At 38.0% G+C, this 16290-nt stretch overlaps 1 protein-coding gene across 3 annotated transcripts in view; it reads right to left on the bottom strand.

The window, feature by feature from the left end:
* Positions 1-3595: 3595 nt before the first annotated feature.
* Positions 3596-16290, bottom strand: part of LOC117523540 (protein phosphatase 1 regulatory subunit 1C-like) — a 37265-nt gene continuing 24570 nt past the window's right edge. For 2 of the 3 annotated variants that reach the window (XM_034185103.1, XM_034185105.1), the window contains exon 6: positions 14671-15625. In XM_034185103.1, coding sequence (XP_034040994.1) covers positions 15570-15625 — 56 coding nt within the window. In that variant the 3' untranslated portion in view covers positions 14671-15569. Of the gene's footprint in view, positions 3958-14670; positions 15626-16290 lie in introns of those variants that run through there. The other variant, XM_034185104.1, reaches the window with a different exon arrangement.

The raw sequence follows: 16290 nt of genomic DNA, 5'->3' as shown, positions 1-16290 counted from the left end.
AGGGGGAGTAGTGCCTTACTCAAAGGCATCTTAAGTTTTTTTTATATATATATATATATACACAGATACACACCAAAAAATTGCAATACTGTGTAATTTAAAAAAATGTCTTCACTAAGAAATGGAGCTGAAAAAAATATTAAAAATGAACTCCTCTGATAATTGATTAATCATTTAAGCAATGAAATGGCAAATATTCACTGTTACATATGGAGACATGTGAGAGTGTGTGTGTGTATAAACTGCACATTTTTAAAACTTTTGGAGTGTTCCTCAGACAAAAACAGGAGCTTTGGCAGATATCTTCCACATCTCATTTTTAAAAGATGAACTTAAGTGTGTTACACCTTTTTAAAGCATCTTGTGTGCTTTACATCAATTTAGAAATAATTTTAAACAGCAATTTTCAAATCAATTTATAACATAACTATTCTAATTTAAGCAGTTATAGAACTATAAAACTAAATATTTTAATTCAAAATAGGCATAAATAGGTTTCTAAAGTGCACAATATGTACAAACACATACTGAAAATTGATGCTGGGTGTTTTTAATGGTCCAACTGATAAAATAACTAAATATTGATTAAATTCTAATTGTTCTCAGACCTGTAATGCTGCAGGAGAATAAATGGAGTTATGGAGTCTTGATGCTTTCTCTATACGCATGTCACGTTCTCTCACTGTTCCTCGTCAGTTTCGGGGCTTTTGGATTTTGAGGACAGATGGCTGTGTCACTCTGCAGAGTAGAGTATGAATCTCAGATGTTGTGCACACAGATGATTGATTCACTGACATTCAGGTTCTGTCTGAACACTCTGGTCCTTCAGGTGAACACAAATCCTGAACACAAACATTACAATAGTTTCTACTTTGTGTTTTGCAGTATCAGTACTTGAGGGCAGATTGTCCATAAAGTATGTAATTTTGATGTACTCGTAGGATGGGTTTCGTTCTGACCTCTTCAGAGTCTAATTCCACGGCATACCCTCTGTCATGGAATAAGGTTCTGGTCCATTGTGAGGTCCTGAACCATTGTGTTGGTGACTGCGACCTGAACTGAAAAAAAACTGACTCACTGGATTGGATTTCCATCTAATAAATATACGAGTATGTAGTCCCAACTAAATTAAGTTATACGAGTATTGTGTTGCATGAATGTGCTTTATTTGAGTTTGGGCTGCATATATTTATTAGTTGGAAATCCTGTACATAATTGAATCAAGTTCATCCAATGATGTTTTTTTTTTTTTTTTTTTTTAGTATAGCAACAACCGGTAAGTAAAGTACAACTAGCAGGTTTTATTTACAGTACGTCATCCAAGCATAGTCAAAAAAAAAAAAAACTTTACCTGATTTAAAAAACTCAGTGGTTGGTAACATTCAACAAGTATATGAGCAATAAGAAACTAATCTGCTTTCAGTCTACTTCAAAGCGGTGTATAGTGCCACAGTTAATTAACCATCTATAACCTGTATATAAATGCACTCGGAAGTTGGAGAACAAGATTTCTGTAAAGCATTTTCTCTATACTTTCTATAGGAACAATCTGCTAGTATTTTTATATATATAATATATATATATATATATATTGTGTGTGTGCACGCTAGAATTATATAGAAACCAGCTTTTTCCCAGAAAAACATTTGAAGAAAAAAATCTAAAGGGTTTCTATACTTCTGTGGAAACCATGTCTGCCTTCTACAGAAAACTTAAATGTTCTAAACAATCTGCATTTTATGGGAAAGTTGATTATGAAAAATACAATTCTCAAAGATTTCTAGAGTTCAATGGCTTTTTTTTAATCAAAATCATTCTTGAGAAGCATTTAGAAGTTTTTCCAAGAGTTTCTACATAAACAATCTGCATTATATAGAAAAATCTACAAAAGTAAAAAAGAATTTCAGACTTTCTACACAAGCTGTCTTGGCATTCAACATATGTTTTAAAAAAAAAACTAAAGGATTTCTATACAAGACGCCGCTGCCCAGCCCCCATGGAAGTGCATAAAAACTGCAAAAAGTTAAGTTCATATGTAAAGCTGTACGTTGACAAATGTATGCATACTTTTTTGTGTGTCAGATTTGTCGCTGACTCATGATTGTGACGCTAAACATAAAACAACCCTTTGAAAATAAGTGAATGAATGAAGTGAATTACTGGTTGTCTTTTTTTTTAGATATATCATTCGTACAAAAAGTAGAAAATAGACAAAGTTGTAAAGTTTACAATAACAAGGAGTTTAAGATGGAAATACATTTTTTTTTTAAGTCAAAAGGGGGAGGAAAACGCAGCATTTAATTCTCTTGTTTTAAAAAAGTATTTTCAGTTACAGTTGATGTAGGGTGAAGATTGAATATATCTATGTAAAACTCAAGATTTTAAAAATCTGAGACGTTTTTGAACCAAAAAAAATTAACAAGAAATTCAATTTCAGACTGTTCGAAATATATAACATCGTGATGTTTTCTTTAACACACACACAATTAGATGAACGTGTGCAATTTAAAAAAAAAAAAAAAAAAAAAAATCTGGATTTGTATTTCAAAAGGTGCATTTGATTTTAGAGACTTACAGACTGGTCGGACACATATTGTGCAGAATCTTAAGATGTAGTACGTCTTTTATCTTGTTAGTGACGCTTCATCCAGGCTTTCTGCCACAAGGTGACGCTAAATATAGTATTCCAGAAGGATTTGCCACTTGGAGAAATTCTCTTTTTTTCCCAAGTCAAACGAACAAGCATTTTCATTTCTTTAAAGTGTTGAATCTTGAAAAACAAAACAAAAAAAAAATGGCAGGATATATAAATCTGGAAAATTGTATATGATAATCAGATAGAACCTGCCTGATGACGTCACTGCACTGGGAGAAGACGTCATTGGACTATCGCGCTGATCAGGGCGGAGTCTGACGGAGTTTTACGACGATGGTTGTCATAGCGACTGCTCAGTTTACAAAGCAGAGTTCCTGAGTTTTCTGAAAGTGATCAGTAAGTAAACGCCTCGTTTTGCTGTAAACTTTTTTTTTTTTTAACCAGGTTTATGGAAAAACAAACAGTTTGAATCCATATTATGTTTTTATGTCTGCTGAGGTCGAGACGAGATCCAGCGCCTGCTGCGACATACCGGTAGGGGGAGACACATGCAAACAAAAGATACCAATGTACTTTGACGTTTAAACTGAATCGTGATTAATTAAAGAAAATATTTAAGGAAATTCACAAGTTTAGCCGTAATGTGTATCTGTTATCTGTACATCAAAGCATGGTGTCATTTCTGTATACAGTTAACTTTTAACTACAATTTATTCACAGCAACAATATACAGTGTTATTACTGGGTTGGTAAGGTTAGACCTTACTTGTGTGAAGCGCCTAGAGGCAAATTTATTGTGATTTGGCGCTATATAAATGAATGGTAAATGGACTGCATTTATATAGCACTTTTCCACGTGCATCAGACGCTCAAAGCACTTTTCACATCAATGCCTCACATTCACCCCAATGTCAGGCTGCTGCCATACAAGGTGCTCACTACACACCGGGAGCAACTAGGGGGATTAAGAACCTTGCCCAAGGGCCCTCAGTGATTTTCTCATCAGGCTGGGATTTGAACCAAAGATCCTCTGGTCTCAAGCCCAATGTTTAACCACTAGACCCTCACCTCCCCTATGAAATGAAAATAAATTGAAAATTGAATCAAATATACTACAAATAGAACGGTGAGTTGATGTTCTGGTGTCTGAGCTGCTTCCAAATCAGGTCATCAGGATTGACCCAGCTGGTTTTTGTTTTTTGCTTGTTTCCTTTGCTCTCAACAAAACCTCAGAGGATGGGTCACTGAGGTCACAGAGGTCAAGGTCACGTCTGCCTTTGTTGCTGCTGCATGTTTATTCATGCGTCAGTGGGCCTCGTTGGCTTCTTCGTCTTCCTCCGGCACGGTACTTTCCAGTTTACCTACACACACAAACTCAAAGTGAACAACAGTAATCTGGATCACCTCCAAAATTTAATGGAGTCTTCCATGCCCTGATATCTGTCTGTGGTGAAAAATTTTTCAAACTTCGTGCAGTAGTTTTGATGTAATCTTGCTAACAGACAAATAAATAAATGCAGATGATTTTATTAGATCCTTGGCAGACGTAATAAATTTTATTCCAGTGTTGCAGGTTTCCAGTTGCTTGAATGAGACTTTGCAAAAGTCCGTTTTCATCATGAATTAAAATTTTAAACTAAAGCCCCCGTCACACAGCAAGAATGTTTTGCCAATGCACCATCTTCTTTGTCCTTTACTTGTGGCCATTTCAGCATACTTGATACATATCTTAACACAACTGTAGTTGGATTACTGGTGTAGGACGGCACTTCACATGGGACTTATTTATTTATAGGTGGATGATGCATTTGTGAGTTGGTTGATGTTGCCAGTACACAGCGCAGCCGGGTGAAAGGGACTTAAGCAGCTGTATGTGTTGCACTGTGGGATGCTTCTGGGGTACCGGAAGTGAGTTAAATAAATAAATGGACTGCATTTATATACCACTTTACCATCTGCATCAGATGCTCAAAGTGGTTTGTTTCTTTGATTATTTGTTTATTGTTATTGCTCAGAGTTGCATGTTTATTGATGTTGTCATGGGCTGAGGAAACAGTTTCACAGCATACCTGCTACAAAGTTAGGAGGTGAACATGTAATAATACAACCCCTGGCAAAAATTATGGAATCACCGGCCTCGGAGGATGTTCATTCAGTTGTTTAATTTTGTAGAAAAAAAGCAGATCACAGACATGGCACAAAACTAAAGTCATTTCAAATGGCAACTTTCTGGCTTTAAGAAACACTGTAAGAAATCAGGAAAAAAAATTGTGGCAGTCAGTAACGGCTACTTTTTTAGTCCAAGCAGAGGGAAAAAATATGGAATCACTCAATTCTGAGGAAAAAATTATGGAATCATGAAAAACAAAAGAACGCTCCAACACATCACTAGTATTTTGTTGCACCACCTCTGGCTTTTATAACAGCTTGCAGTCTCTGAGGCATGGACTTAATGAGTGACAAACAGTACTCTTCATCAATCTGGCTCCAACTTTCTCTGATTGCTGTTGCCAGATCAGCTTTGCAGGTTGGAGCCTTGTCATGGACCATTTTCTTCAACTTCCACCAAAGATTTTCAATTGGATTAAGAGCCGGACTATTTGCAGGCCATGACATTGACCCTATGTGTCTTTTTGCAAGGAATGTTTTCACAGTTTTTGCTCTATGGCAAGATGCATTATCATCTTGAAAAATGATTTCATCATCCCAAAACATCCTTTCAGTTGATGGGATAAGAAAAGTGTCCAAAATATCAATGTAAACTTGTGCATTTATTGATGATGTAATGACAGCCATCTCCCCAGTGCCTTTACCTGACATGCAGCCCCATATCATCAATGACTGGAAATTTCCATGTTCTCTTCAGGCAGTCATCTTTATAAATCTCATTGGAACGGCATCAAACAAAAGTTCCAGCATCATCACCTTGCCCAATGCAGATTTGAGATTCATCACTGAATATGACTTTCATCCAGTCATCCACAGTCCACGATTGCTTTTCCTTAGTCCATTGTAACCTTGTTTTTTTCTGTTTAGGTGTTAATGATGGCTTTCGTTTAGCTTTTCTGTATGTAAATCCCATTTCCTTTAGGCGGTTTCTTACAGTTCGGTCACAGACATTGACTCCAGTTTCCTCCCATTTGTTGTGTTGTGCATATTCGATTTTTGAGACATACTGCTTTAAGTTTTCTGTCTTGACGCTTTGATCTCTTCCTTGGTCTACCAGTATATTTCCCTTTAACAACCTTCCCATGTTGCTTGTATTTGGTCCAGAGTTTAGACACAGCTGACTGTGAACAACCAACATCTTTTGCAACATTGCGTGATGATTTACCCTCTTTTAAGAGTTTGATAATCCTCTCCTTTGTTTCAATTGACATCTCTCATGTTGGAGCCATGATTCATGTCAGTCCACTTGGTGCAACAGCTCTCCAAGGTGTGATCACTCCTTTTTAGATGCAGACTAATGAGCAGATCTGATTTGATGCAGGTGTTAGTTTTGGGGATGAAAATGTACAGGGTGATTCCATAATTTATTCCTCAGAATTGAGTGAGTCCATATTTTTTTCCCTCTGCTTGGTCTAAAAAAGTAACCGTTACTGACTGCCACAATTATTTTTCCTGATTTCTTATAGTGGTTCTTAAAGCCAGGAAGTTGCCATTTGAAATGACTTTAGTTTTGTGTCATGTCTGTGATCCGCTTTTTTTCTACAAAATTAAACAACTGAATAAACATCCTCCGAGGCCGGTGATTCCATAATTATTGCCAGGGGTTGTATATGTATTACAGCGATGACATCCCGTTCAGCTGCGTGCCGGCAGGCTTTGCCGTGATTGATTGATCGCAGAGCTCAATCAGCCGCGATCAGATCATTTCAAACAGTTTTGACGCCGTCAGAATATGTAGATTGAGACCAGATGACAGACAAACTGCACATAGACCGCCGTCAGATGTGCGTCCCATCCCAATGGTGCCAAGAGTGTTTTGAACTATGCAACACACTCGAATGGGAGTGTGCGAATGGCACCAACTAGGTCGACTTCTCAGAGACTGCTGTCCGTCCTTCTACAGGCCGCAGCTCAGTGCTTCCCAATTGTAGCCGGATGTATCATTCTGATGAATTTCGGCCTCGATCGGCCTAGGGGTGACAGAGGTTTAAATCTTAAAAAAGAAATAAAAGTCTCACTTATTCCATACAACTAAATTTCATCATTTGTTTTTTGTTTTTGTTTTTTGGGGGGTGGGGGGAGTCTGATTCTTCACAACTGGGCAATCACCTCATTTCTGGAATGACAGCATAATGTCACTGATATTACAAAATACTTTTTATACAAATAGTAAGCAATGTTTTTCATCATGAATAATAACATTAAAAAAGTCACATTTGCAAAGTAAAATATTCATTTTTATTGACACCATATCTTTCATAATCACCAGCAAATTCTTGAGATTGTCCAGGAATCTCCAAAAACACTATATAATACTATCGTGCAGATCATAGATGTTTGTCCTTCTTATCATTACAGATGATACAGTGTAAAAATTATGTCATATTGTTGAACACAGTGTTCAGCTTTTTTGTAGTGGAAGATAATGACCAAGAAATTGTGGGAGACATTAGGTTATCAAACTTATTTTTCTTTTTCCCTTTCTTTTCTTTGCATCTTTTTTTTTTAATCTTTTTTCAGCTGCTTGGTCTGTTGCTGCCATGACTTGGACCAGGTTAAGCAGCAGAATGAATGAATGAACACCATGAACAGCAGAAAATCTCCATTAAAATCTGTAGTATCGCTAACTGTACAGATGCAATGTTTGCTCTGAGAATACTGTTGGAAAAGTACAGAGAAGGACAGAAACAGTTACATTGTGTGTTTGTGGACTTAGAAAAAGCTTATGATAGGGTGCCAAGAGAAGAATTGTGGCATTGTATGAGGAAGTCTGGAGTGGCAGAGAAGTATGTTAGGGTAGTGCAGGACATGTACAAGAATAGTGTGACAGCGGTGAGATGCGCAGTCGGAATGACAGACTCATTCAAGGTGGAGGTGGGATTACACCAAGGATCAGCTCTGAGTCCTTTCTTGTTTGCAGTGGTGATGGACAGGTTGACAGATGAGATCAGACAGGAGTCCCCATGGACTATGATGTTTGCAGATGACATTGTGATCTGTAGTGAGAGTAGAGAGCAAGTTGAGTCTAGTCTGGAGAAGTGGAGATATGCTTTGGAGAGAAGGGGAATGAAAGTCAGTAGAAGCAAGACTGAGTACATGTGTGTGAATGAGAGGGAGCCCAGTGGAATAGTGCAGTTACAAGGAGTAGAAGTGGTGAAAGTAGATGAGTTTAAATATTTGGGGTCAACTGTTCAAAGTAATGGAGAGTGTGGTAGAGAGGTGAAGAAGAGAGTGCAGGCAGGGTGGAGTGGGTGGAGAAAGGTGGCAGGAGTGATTTGTGACTGAAGAATATCAGCAAGAGTGAAGGGGAAAGTTTACAAAACAGTAGTGAGACCAGCTATGTTGTATGGTTTAGAGACAGTGGCACTAACAAAAAGACAGGAGGCAGAGCTGGAGGTGGCAGAGCTGAAGATGTTGAGATTCTCTTTGGGAGTGACAAGAATGGACAAGGTTAGGAATGAACATATCAGAGGGACAGCTCAGGTGGGACGGTTTGGAGACAGTCAGAGAGGTGAGATTGAGATGGTTTGGACATGTGCAGAGGAGGGACCCAGGGTATATAGGGAGAAGGATGCTGAGGATGGAGCCACCAGGCAGAAGGAGAAGAGGGAGACCAAAGAGGAGGTTCATGGATGTGCTGAGAGAGGACATGCGGGTGGTTGGTGTGACAGAGGAAGATACAGAGGACAGGGTGAGATGGAAACGATTGATCTGCTGTGGCGACCCCTAACGGGAACAGCCGAAAGACAAAGAAGAAGTACATTGATCACAGCATCAATAACATAAAACACCCACTCAGGTTACAAAGAAGATGACAATAAAACAAAAAATCATAACAAAACAAGAGTGCGGTCTTAAACATAAACCTTATCAAATAAATAAAAGAAGGGTATTACCCGTTCCTAACGAGGAGCCAAAATGCCTCTGTCACCCTCTAGTGGTTGCAGTACAGGCAGTGATCAGGGTGCACTCGTGTTGCTCCCTGTCCTGGTGAGACACTGGCTGTAGCGATATTTGTGAGACTATGTCTGTATTAGTATTTACATTTGAGAGACAAATGAAGATGTTACATCTCACATCATCATAGTGATAATTACCGTCACAGAGGATGTTATTGTTGGGTCGTCTGTTTGCTGATTGGTTGGATTATTAGCAGAATTAAAAGTAAATAAATAAAAATCACAACACATGTCTGACCTGGAATAGGTTCATAAAATCCATTACAACAACAGACATAATTTATTATTATTATTGTTGTAAATTCCTTACAGATAGAAAAATAGAACGAGGTAAAAACAAAATCTGATTCATGCAGGAAATGAATCAATCACAGATCAAAGTGTGTGTGTGTACAGCTTTTTTTTGTTATTGTTTAATAAAACAGTCACTTAAAAGCATTTTGTGGTTTTAGCTGCTTGTGCAGCGTAAAGAATTCTGATCTACAACCACAAAGGTCACACAGATGTGACGACGCCAACAAACATCTTACTGCTGCTCACATTTTATATATATATGTACACACACACACACACACACATATATATAGTGGGGAAAATAAGTATTTGACCTCCTGTCAGTTTTGCAGGTTTTCCCACCTACAAAGAATGCAGAGGTCTGTAATTTTTATTGTAGGTACATTTCAACTGTGAGAGACAGAATCTAAAAAAAATCCAGAAAATCACATTGTATGATTTTTAAATAATTAATTTGCATTTTATTGCATTAAATAAGTATTTGAACACCTACCAACCAGCAAGAATTCTGGCTCTCACAGACCTGTTAATTTTTCTTTAAGAAGCCCTCTTATTCTGCACTCTTTACCTGTATTACAGCCCCTGGCAAAAATTATGGAATCACCGGCCTCGGAGGATGTTCATTCAGTTGTTTAATTTTGTAGAAAAAAAGCAGATCACAGACATGACACAAAACTAAAGTCATTTCAAATGGCAACTTTCTGGCTTTAAGAAACACTATAAGAAATCAGGAAAAAAAATTGTGGCAGTAACGGTTACTTTTTATAGACCAAGCAGAGGGGAAAAAATATGGAATCACTCAATTCTGAGGAAAAAATTATGGAATCATGAAAAACAAAAGAACGCTCCAACACATCACTAGTATTTTGTTGCACCACCTCTGGCTTTTATAACAGCTTGCAGTCTCTGAGGCATGGACTTAATGAGTGACAAACAGTACTCTTCATCAATCTGGCTCCAACTTTCTCTGATTGCTGTTGCCAGATCAGCTTTGCAGGTTGGAGCCTTGTCATGGACCATTTTCTTCAACTTCCACCAAACATTTTCAATTGGAGTAAGATCCGGACTATTTGCAGGCCATGACATTGACCCTATGTGTCTTTTTGCAAGGAATGTTTTCACAGTTTTTGCTCTATGGCAAGATGCATTATCATCTTGAAAAAATATTTCATCATCCCCAAACATCCTTTCAATTGATGGGATAAGAAAAGTGTCCAAAATATCAATGTAAACTTGTGCATTTATTGATGATGTAATGACAGCCATCTCCCCAGTGCCTTTACCTGACATGCAGCCCCATATCATCAATGACTGTGGAAATTTGCATGTTCTCCTCAGGCAGTCATCTTTATAAATCTCATTGGAACAGCACCAAACAAAGTTCCAGCATCATCACCTTGCCCAATGCAGATTCGAGATTCATCACTGAATATGACTTTCATCCAGTCATCCACAGTCCACGGTTGCTTTTCCTTAGCCCATTGTAGCCTTGTTTTTTTCTGTTTAGGTGTTAATGATGGCTTTCATTTAGGTTTTCTGTATGTAAATCCCATTTCCTTTAGGCGGTTTCTTACAGTTCGGTCACAGACGTTGACTCCAGTTTCCTCCCATTCGTTCCTCATTTGTTTTGTCGTGCATTTTCAATTTTTGAGACATACTGCTTTAAGTTTTCTGTCTTGACACTTTGATGTCTTCTTTGGTCTACCAGTATATTTGCCTTTAACAACCTTCCCATGTTGTTTGTATTTGGTCCAGAGTTTAGACACAGCTGACTGTGAACAACCAACATCTTTTGCAACACTGCATGATGATTTACCCTCTTTTAAGAGTTTGATAATCCTCTCCTTTGTTTCAATTGACATCTCTCGTGTTGGAGCCATTCATGTCAGTCTACTTGGTGCAACAGCTCGCCAAGGTGTGATCACTCCTTTTTAGATGCAGACTAACGAGCAGATCTGATTTGATGCAGGTGTTAGTTCTGGGGATGAAAATTTACAGGGTGATTCCATAATTTATTCCTCAGAATTGAGTGATTCCATATTTTTTCCCTTTGCTTGGTCTAAAAAAGTAACCGTTACTGACTGCCACAATTATTTTTCCTGATTTGTTGTAGTGTTTCTTAAAGCCAGGAAGTTGCCATTTGAAATTACTTTAGTTTTGTGTCATGTCCGTGATCTGCTTTTTTTCTACAAAATTAAACAACTGAATGAACATCCTCCAAGGCCAGTGATTCCATAATTATTGCCAGGGGTTGTAATTGCACCTGTTTGAACTTGTTAGCTGTATAAAAGACACCTGTTCACACACTCAGTCAATCACACTCCAACCTGTCCACCATAGCCAAGACCAAAGAGCTGTCTAAGGACACCAGGGACAAAACTGTAGTCCTGCACAAGGCTGGGATGGACTACAGGACAACAGGCAAGCAGCTTGGTAGAAGACAACAGCTGTTATGATTATTTATTAAAAAGTGGAAGAAACACAAGATGACTGTCAATCTCCCTCAGTCTGTGATTCCATGCAAGATCTCACTTTGTGGGGTAAAGATGATTCTGAGAAAGCTCAGAACTACACAGGAGGTCCTGGTCAATGACCTGAAGAGAGCTGGGACCACAGTCACAAAGATTACATTAGTAACACATGATGCTATCATGGTTTAAAATCCTGCAGGGCAGCAAGGTCCCCCTGCTCAAGCCAGCACATGTCCAGGCCCGTTTGAAGTTCACCAGTGACCATCTGGATGATCCAGAGGAGGCTTGGGAGAAGGTCATGTGGTCAGATGAGACCAGAATAGAGCTTTTTGGAATCAACTCCACTTACCATGTTTAGAGGATGAGAACAACCCCAAGAAAACCATCCCAACCGTGAAGCATGGGGTGGAAACATCATACTCTGGGGGTGCTCTTCTGCAAAGGGGACAGGACGACTGCACCGTACTGAAGGGAGGATGGATGGGGTCATGTATTGTGAGATTTTGGCAAACAATCTCCTTCCCTCAGTAAGAGCATTGAAGATGGGTCATGGCTGGGTCTTCCAGCATGACAATGATCCCAAACACACAGCCAGGGCAACTAAGGAGGGGCTTTGTAAGAAGCATTTCAAGGTCCTGGAGTGGCCTGGCCAGTCTCCAGACCTGAACTCAATAGAAAATCTTTGGAGGGAGCTGAAACTCCAAACCTGAAAGATTTGGAGAAGATCTGTATGGAGGAGTGGACCAAAATCCCTGCTGCAGTGTGTGAAAACCTGGTGAAAAACTACAGGAAATGTTTGACCTCTGTAATTGCAAACAAAGGCTACTGTACCAAATATTAACATTGATTTTTACAGGTGTTCAAATGCTTATTTGCAGCAGTAACATATAAATAAATTATTAAAAAAATCATGCATTGTGATTTCTGGATTTTTCTTTTTAGATTATGTCTCTCACAGTGGACATGCACCTAAGATAAAATTTCAGACCCCTCCATGATTTCTAAGTGGGAGAAGTTGCAAAATCACAGGGTGTTCAAATACTTATTTTCCTCACTGTATATCCTGTTACAGACAAACCAACTCTGACAACACAGAAGACTGGACACAACTGCTAGATGAAGTATTTAAGCGATTACGTTATTCAAATGGAAGCTATATATATATATATATATATATATATATATATATATATATATATATATATATATATATATATATACAGTGAGGAAAATAAGTATTTGAACACCCTGTGATTTTGCAAATTCTCCCACTTAGAAATCATGGAGGGGTCTGAAATTTTCATCTTAGGTGCATGTCCACTGTAAAATCGCAGGGTGTTCAAATACTTATTTTCCTCACTGTAATGGCAGCACAGCGACTTAGTGGTTAGCACTGTTGCCTCACAGCAAGAAGAAGGTCATGGGTTCGATTTCCATCTGTGGCCTTTCTGTGTGTACATGTTCTCCCTGTGTTTGCGTGCGTTTCCTCCGGGTGCTCCGGCTTCATCCCACATTTAAAGATATGCATGTTAGATGAATTGGAAACTTTATAATTGTCCAGGTCTCCCTGGCAAAAGAGGTCTCGATCTCAAATGGACTAACCTGGTTAAATTTAAAAAATAAAGTGATGCTTTGATTTGTGTTTTGACCTACGAAAGGAAAAATGCTAACGGTACCACAAACAAACACATCTTCAAATAAAAAAGACTTTGATATTTAATCATTTAAAAATCTAACTGGAGCGGGCACTTGGAGACCCTCACATTTTTCACTGATTTATGCAAAATAATTGTGACTCAGTGACATCATACATCACTCTTTGTGACGCTGATTTTCCGTCAGTTTTGTCCAAAACTGAGCCACTTTATCTTTGACTGAAGCAAAATGTTTCATCCATATCAGCTCTAAACTGTTGGACTTAACAGCCCGACCTTGACCTTTTTTTTTTTTCGTCCAATACTTAGACCACCTTGTCGTTGGCTGACCCTCAGTCATTCCACCAAGTTTAGTCGAAATGATTTTGTTCACACTGTTGCACACAGATGCACGATTTTCCCCAAAAATGACCACAGCACAGACGCGAGACACATCCAGCAAATACTGGAATATAATGAATCTTTATTCACAGCCTTTTCTACACATGTACAATCTGAATATCACTTTTTTTTCTTCTGTTCATCCAGCTGATAAAGGGGAAAAAATTTTTTTTTTTTTTAAACCTACTGAGTTGTTTTGATGCATCAACACCGCAAGTAGTCCATGGGCCAAGCAGGTTTTCGGTACCACTTAAGGGGAAAAAAATGACACTTAGAATCCAGCCTCGGTGTATCATGGCCAGGGTTGGGTAGGATTACTTTGAAATGTAATCCAAAAGTAATCAAACTACAAGTAATCCAAATGTATGTACATACATACATGTAATCCACATGCATTCTTTCAAAGTAATCCTAACCAACCCTGATCATGGCCTACACAAAAATGTATGATAGCCATCCCAGGGTGGTAGCTGTAGCCAGGTAGGGGTCAGTGAAGAATTACACAGAGGTCAAACTTTAAAAATGCTCCAGTCATGTTGAAAACTATATCACATTACTTGTCTGATCATAATGATTCCAAAAAGGTATAGTTTGGACTATCTATGATGGAATGTTCTGGAGTTATGGGGTCAAAACAACAAAAATGGTGACAAAGACCAATTTCAGTTTGTATGGGGTCAAATATTAAAGTTGCTCCAATTTCAGTAAAAAAAATAAGCAAATTATTGTTTGTGTTATTGGGGTTCTAAAAAGGAATAGTTTGCACCATCTGTCATGCTTAGTTATCATGTTACAGGGAAACGTGTCACATGTAATCAAATTCAATGGACCTTGACCTTGTTTGACCTTTACTTTGGAGACAAAGCATTCAACACAGTCAGAACTATTCTATTTATTGATCCTTTTATTTCAACCAATAATTTGCATCATTTTTTGCTGAAATTGGAGCAAATTTAACTTGTGCCTGACCTACAGTTACCTCGACCACATATGCTAAAGTGAAAAATGTTACTACATATACTAACATGAATTAATTTAGTGTTTACTTTGCTCCAGTAGTCAAAAGCACCATAGCAACAAAATGGTTTATAAGTTTCATTTTTCGTCGCACTGCCCAAATTTTTTTCTTTGTGTTTTCTACTTTTTTTGGGGGGGGGGGTCATAAAACAAATACCAAATGACAAGTTTGTAAAAGCTTTTTTAGTCAGTTGCAGTTTATTGTAATAAAAGTTTGCTTGCTTGCATGTACAACTACAACAAATTTTTAAAAATTTGACATTGTGACATTTGTCACCATTGTTTAGTCGTTTACTACAATCCCGATCCTTAACTAGACTCTACAAACTTTTTATAGTAGTATTAACTAAATTTACACCAGATTATCCATACCATTCTGGACATCTGAAACACACACTTGATACAAATTGCAAGGATTTTGCAAAAATGTAGGAATTTGTACCCTATTAAATCCATTGAGTGAGTGAGTGAATGAATGAATATTACCTTTACTCAAAAACAGTAAATGATATCATTTTGTAAGTCTCCACAATAAAAATACTAAAATATAATGAGGATTAACTGATTAAAATTTGGTTAATAATGAAATTAAGTTTGCTTATATAATACACCATATATAGTATGACTGCCACCTGCTGGTCATGTGTGGATTTGTTGCAGCAAATAACGTCACATGCATGATGGAAATTAGGTGCACTTCTGTTTGTGAAATTATGAGATGAGATTGTCTATTTCTTGTATTTTCAAAGCCTAGGTCTAGCCTAGGCCACCGTAGGTTATCTAGGTATTGTGATGATATGACTGTACTAGAGTATTTCAGAAAAACATGATTCAGTGAAAGTAAGGTAGATCTGAATGTGAAGAATGATTGTAGTCATTGGACAAAGTGTGCGCGTGCATGGCTGGTGAATGCTAACGTTGTGTTTGTTAGCCGTCGAAGCGCAGAGCGAAGCGTGGCGTTGGAACAACAGCAGTCAGATAGATGAAACCAAATATGATTGTAGAGAAACAAAGAAGGAAAATGCAGCTATCGGGAGATGGAGCCTGGACTGGACACTTCCTGTTTGTGGTCACATGACAAATCTGAGAGCAACAGAGGTGTCAAAGAAGACAGGAAGTGATTGCGCAAAGCCAAAAGGGAAGAAAAAAGGAGAGGCAGGAGTTAGTGTTGTTAGTTTGTTCTGAAGAGAAAAAACACAAAGAATAATGAACTTTACAGACGTGTGCATTGGAATTTATATTTGCATAATTTTAAGAATTGTTTATGCCAATTAACTTAAATTACATTTTTGGGCTGCAGTGTTGGTAAACTTTAGCATGCAAAGCTAAAATATGAAGAACCCTTATTAAGATGCAAACTGCCAAGGATAAAATACTCATAATGCAATATAGATCTGGCTGCTTTTGCAAATCTGCCCCCAAAATTTGGGTTTTTCCTTTTTCACTGCTTTTAACCTTAAAATCAGTTTTGGTTGTTTTAACTTGTAGACAGGCGGACTGTCCAGGGCATACTTTGCCTCTTGCCCAATGTCCCAGTGCGCCCATGACTCGTATCTTGAATAAACAGATACAGCAAAAAAAAAACCATTTAATATAAGCCGAATGCAAAGTTTTGTGAAAATGGGCGTGGGTGATGCCACTTATTGCACTGTGAACACATTTTAAATTTTCTTGACTTCATCCCCTTGGACCTACTATTCCAGTTCAGAACTACTAGTTTTGAATTTGATATAAATTTGTTCATTTGC

The sequence above is a fragment of the Thalassophryne amazonica genome, chromosome 13, assembly GCF_902500255.1.
Source record: "Thalassophryne amazonica chromosome 13, fThaAma1.1, whole genome shotgun sequence".
In the NCBI taxonomy this organism is placed as follows: domain Eukaryota; kingdom Metazoa; phylum Chordata; class Actinopteri; order Batrachoidiformes; family Batrachoididae; genus Thalassophryne; species Thalassophryne amazonica.
The sequence above is the reverse complement of the archived record's forward strand: the minus strand, read 5'-3'. Positions and strand labels throughout refer to the sequence as shown.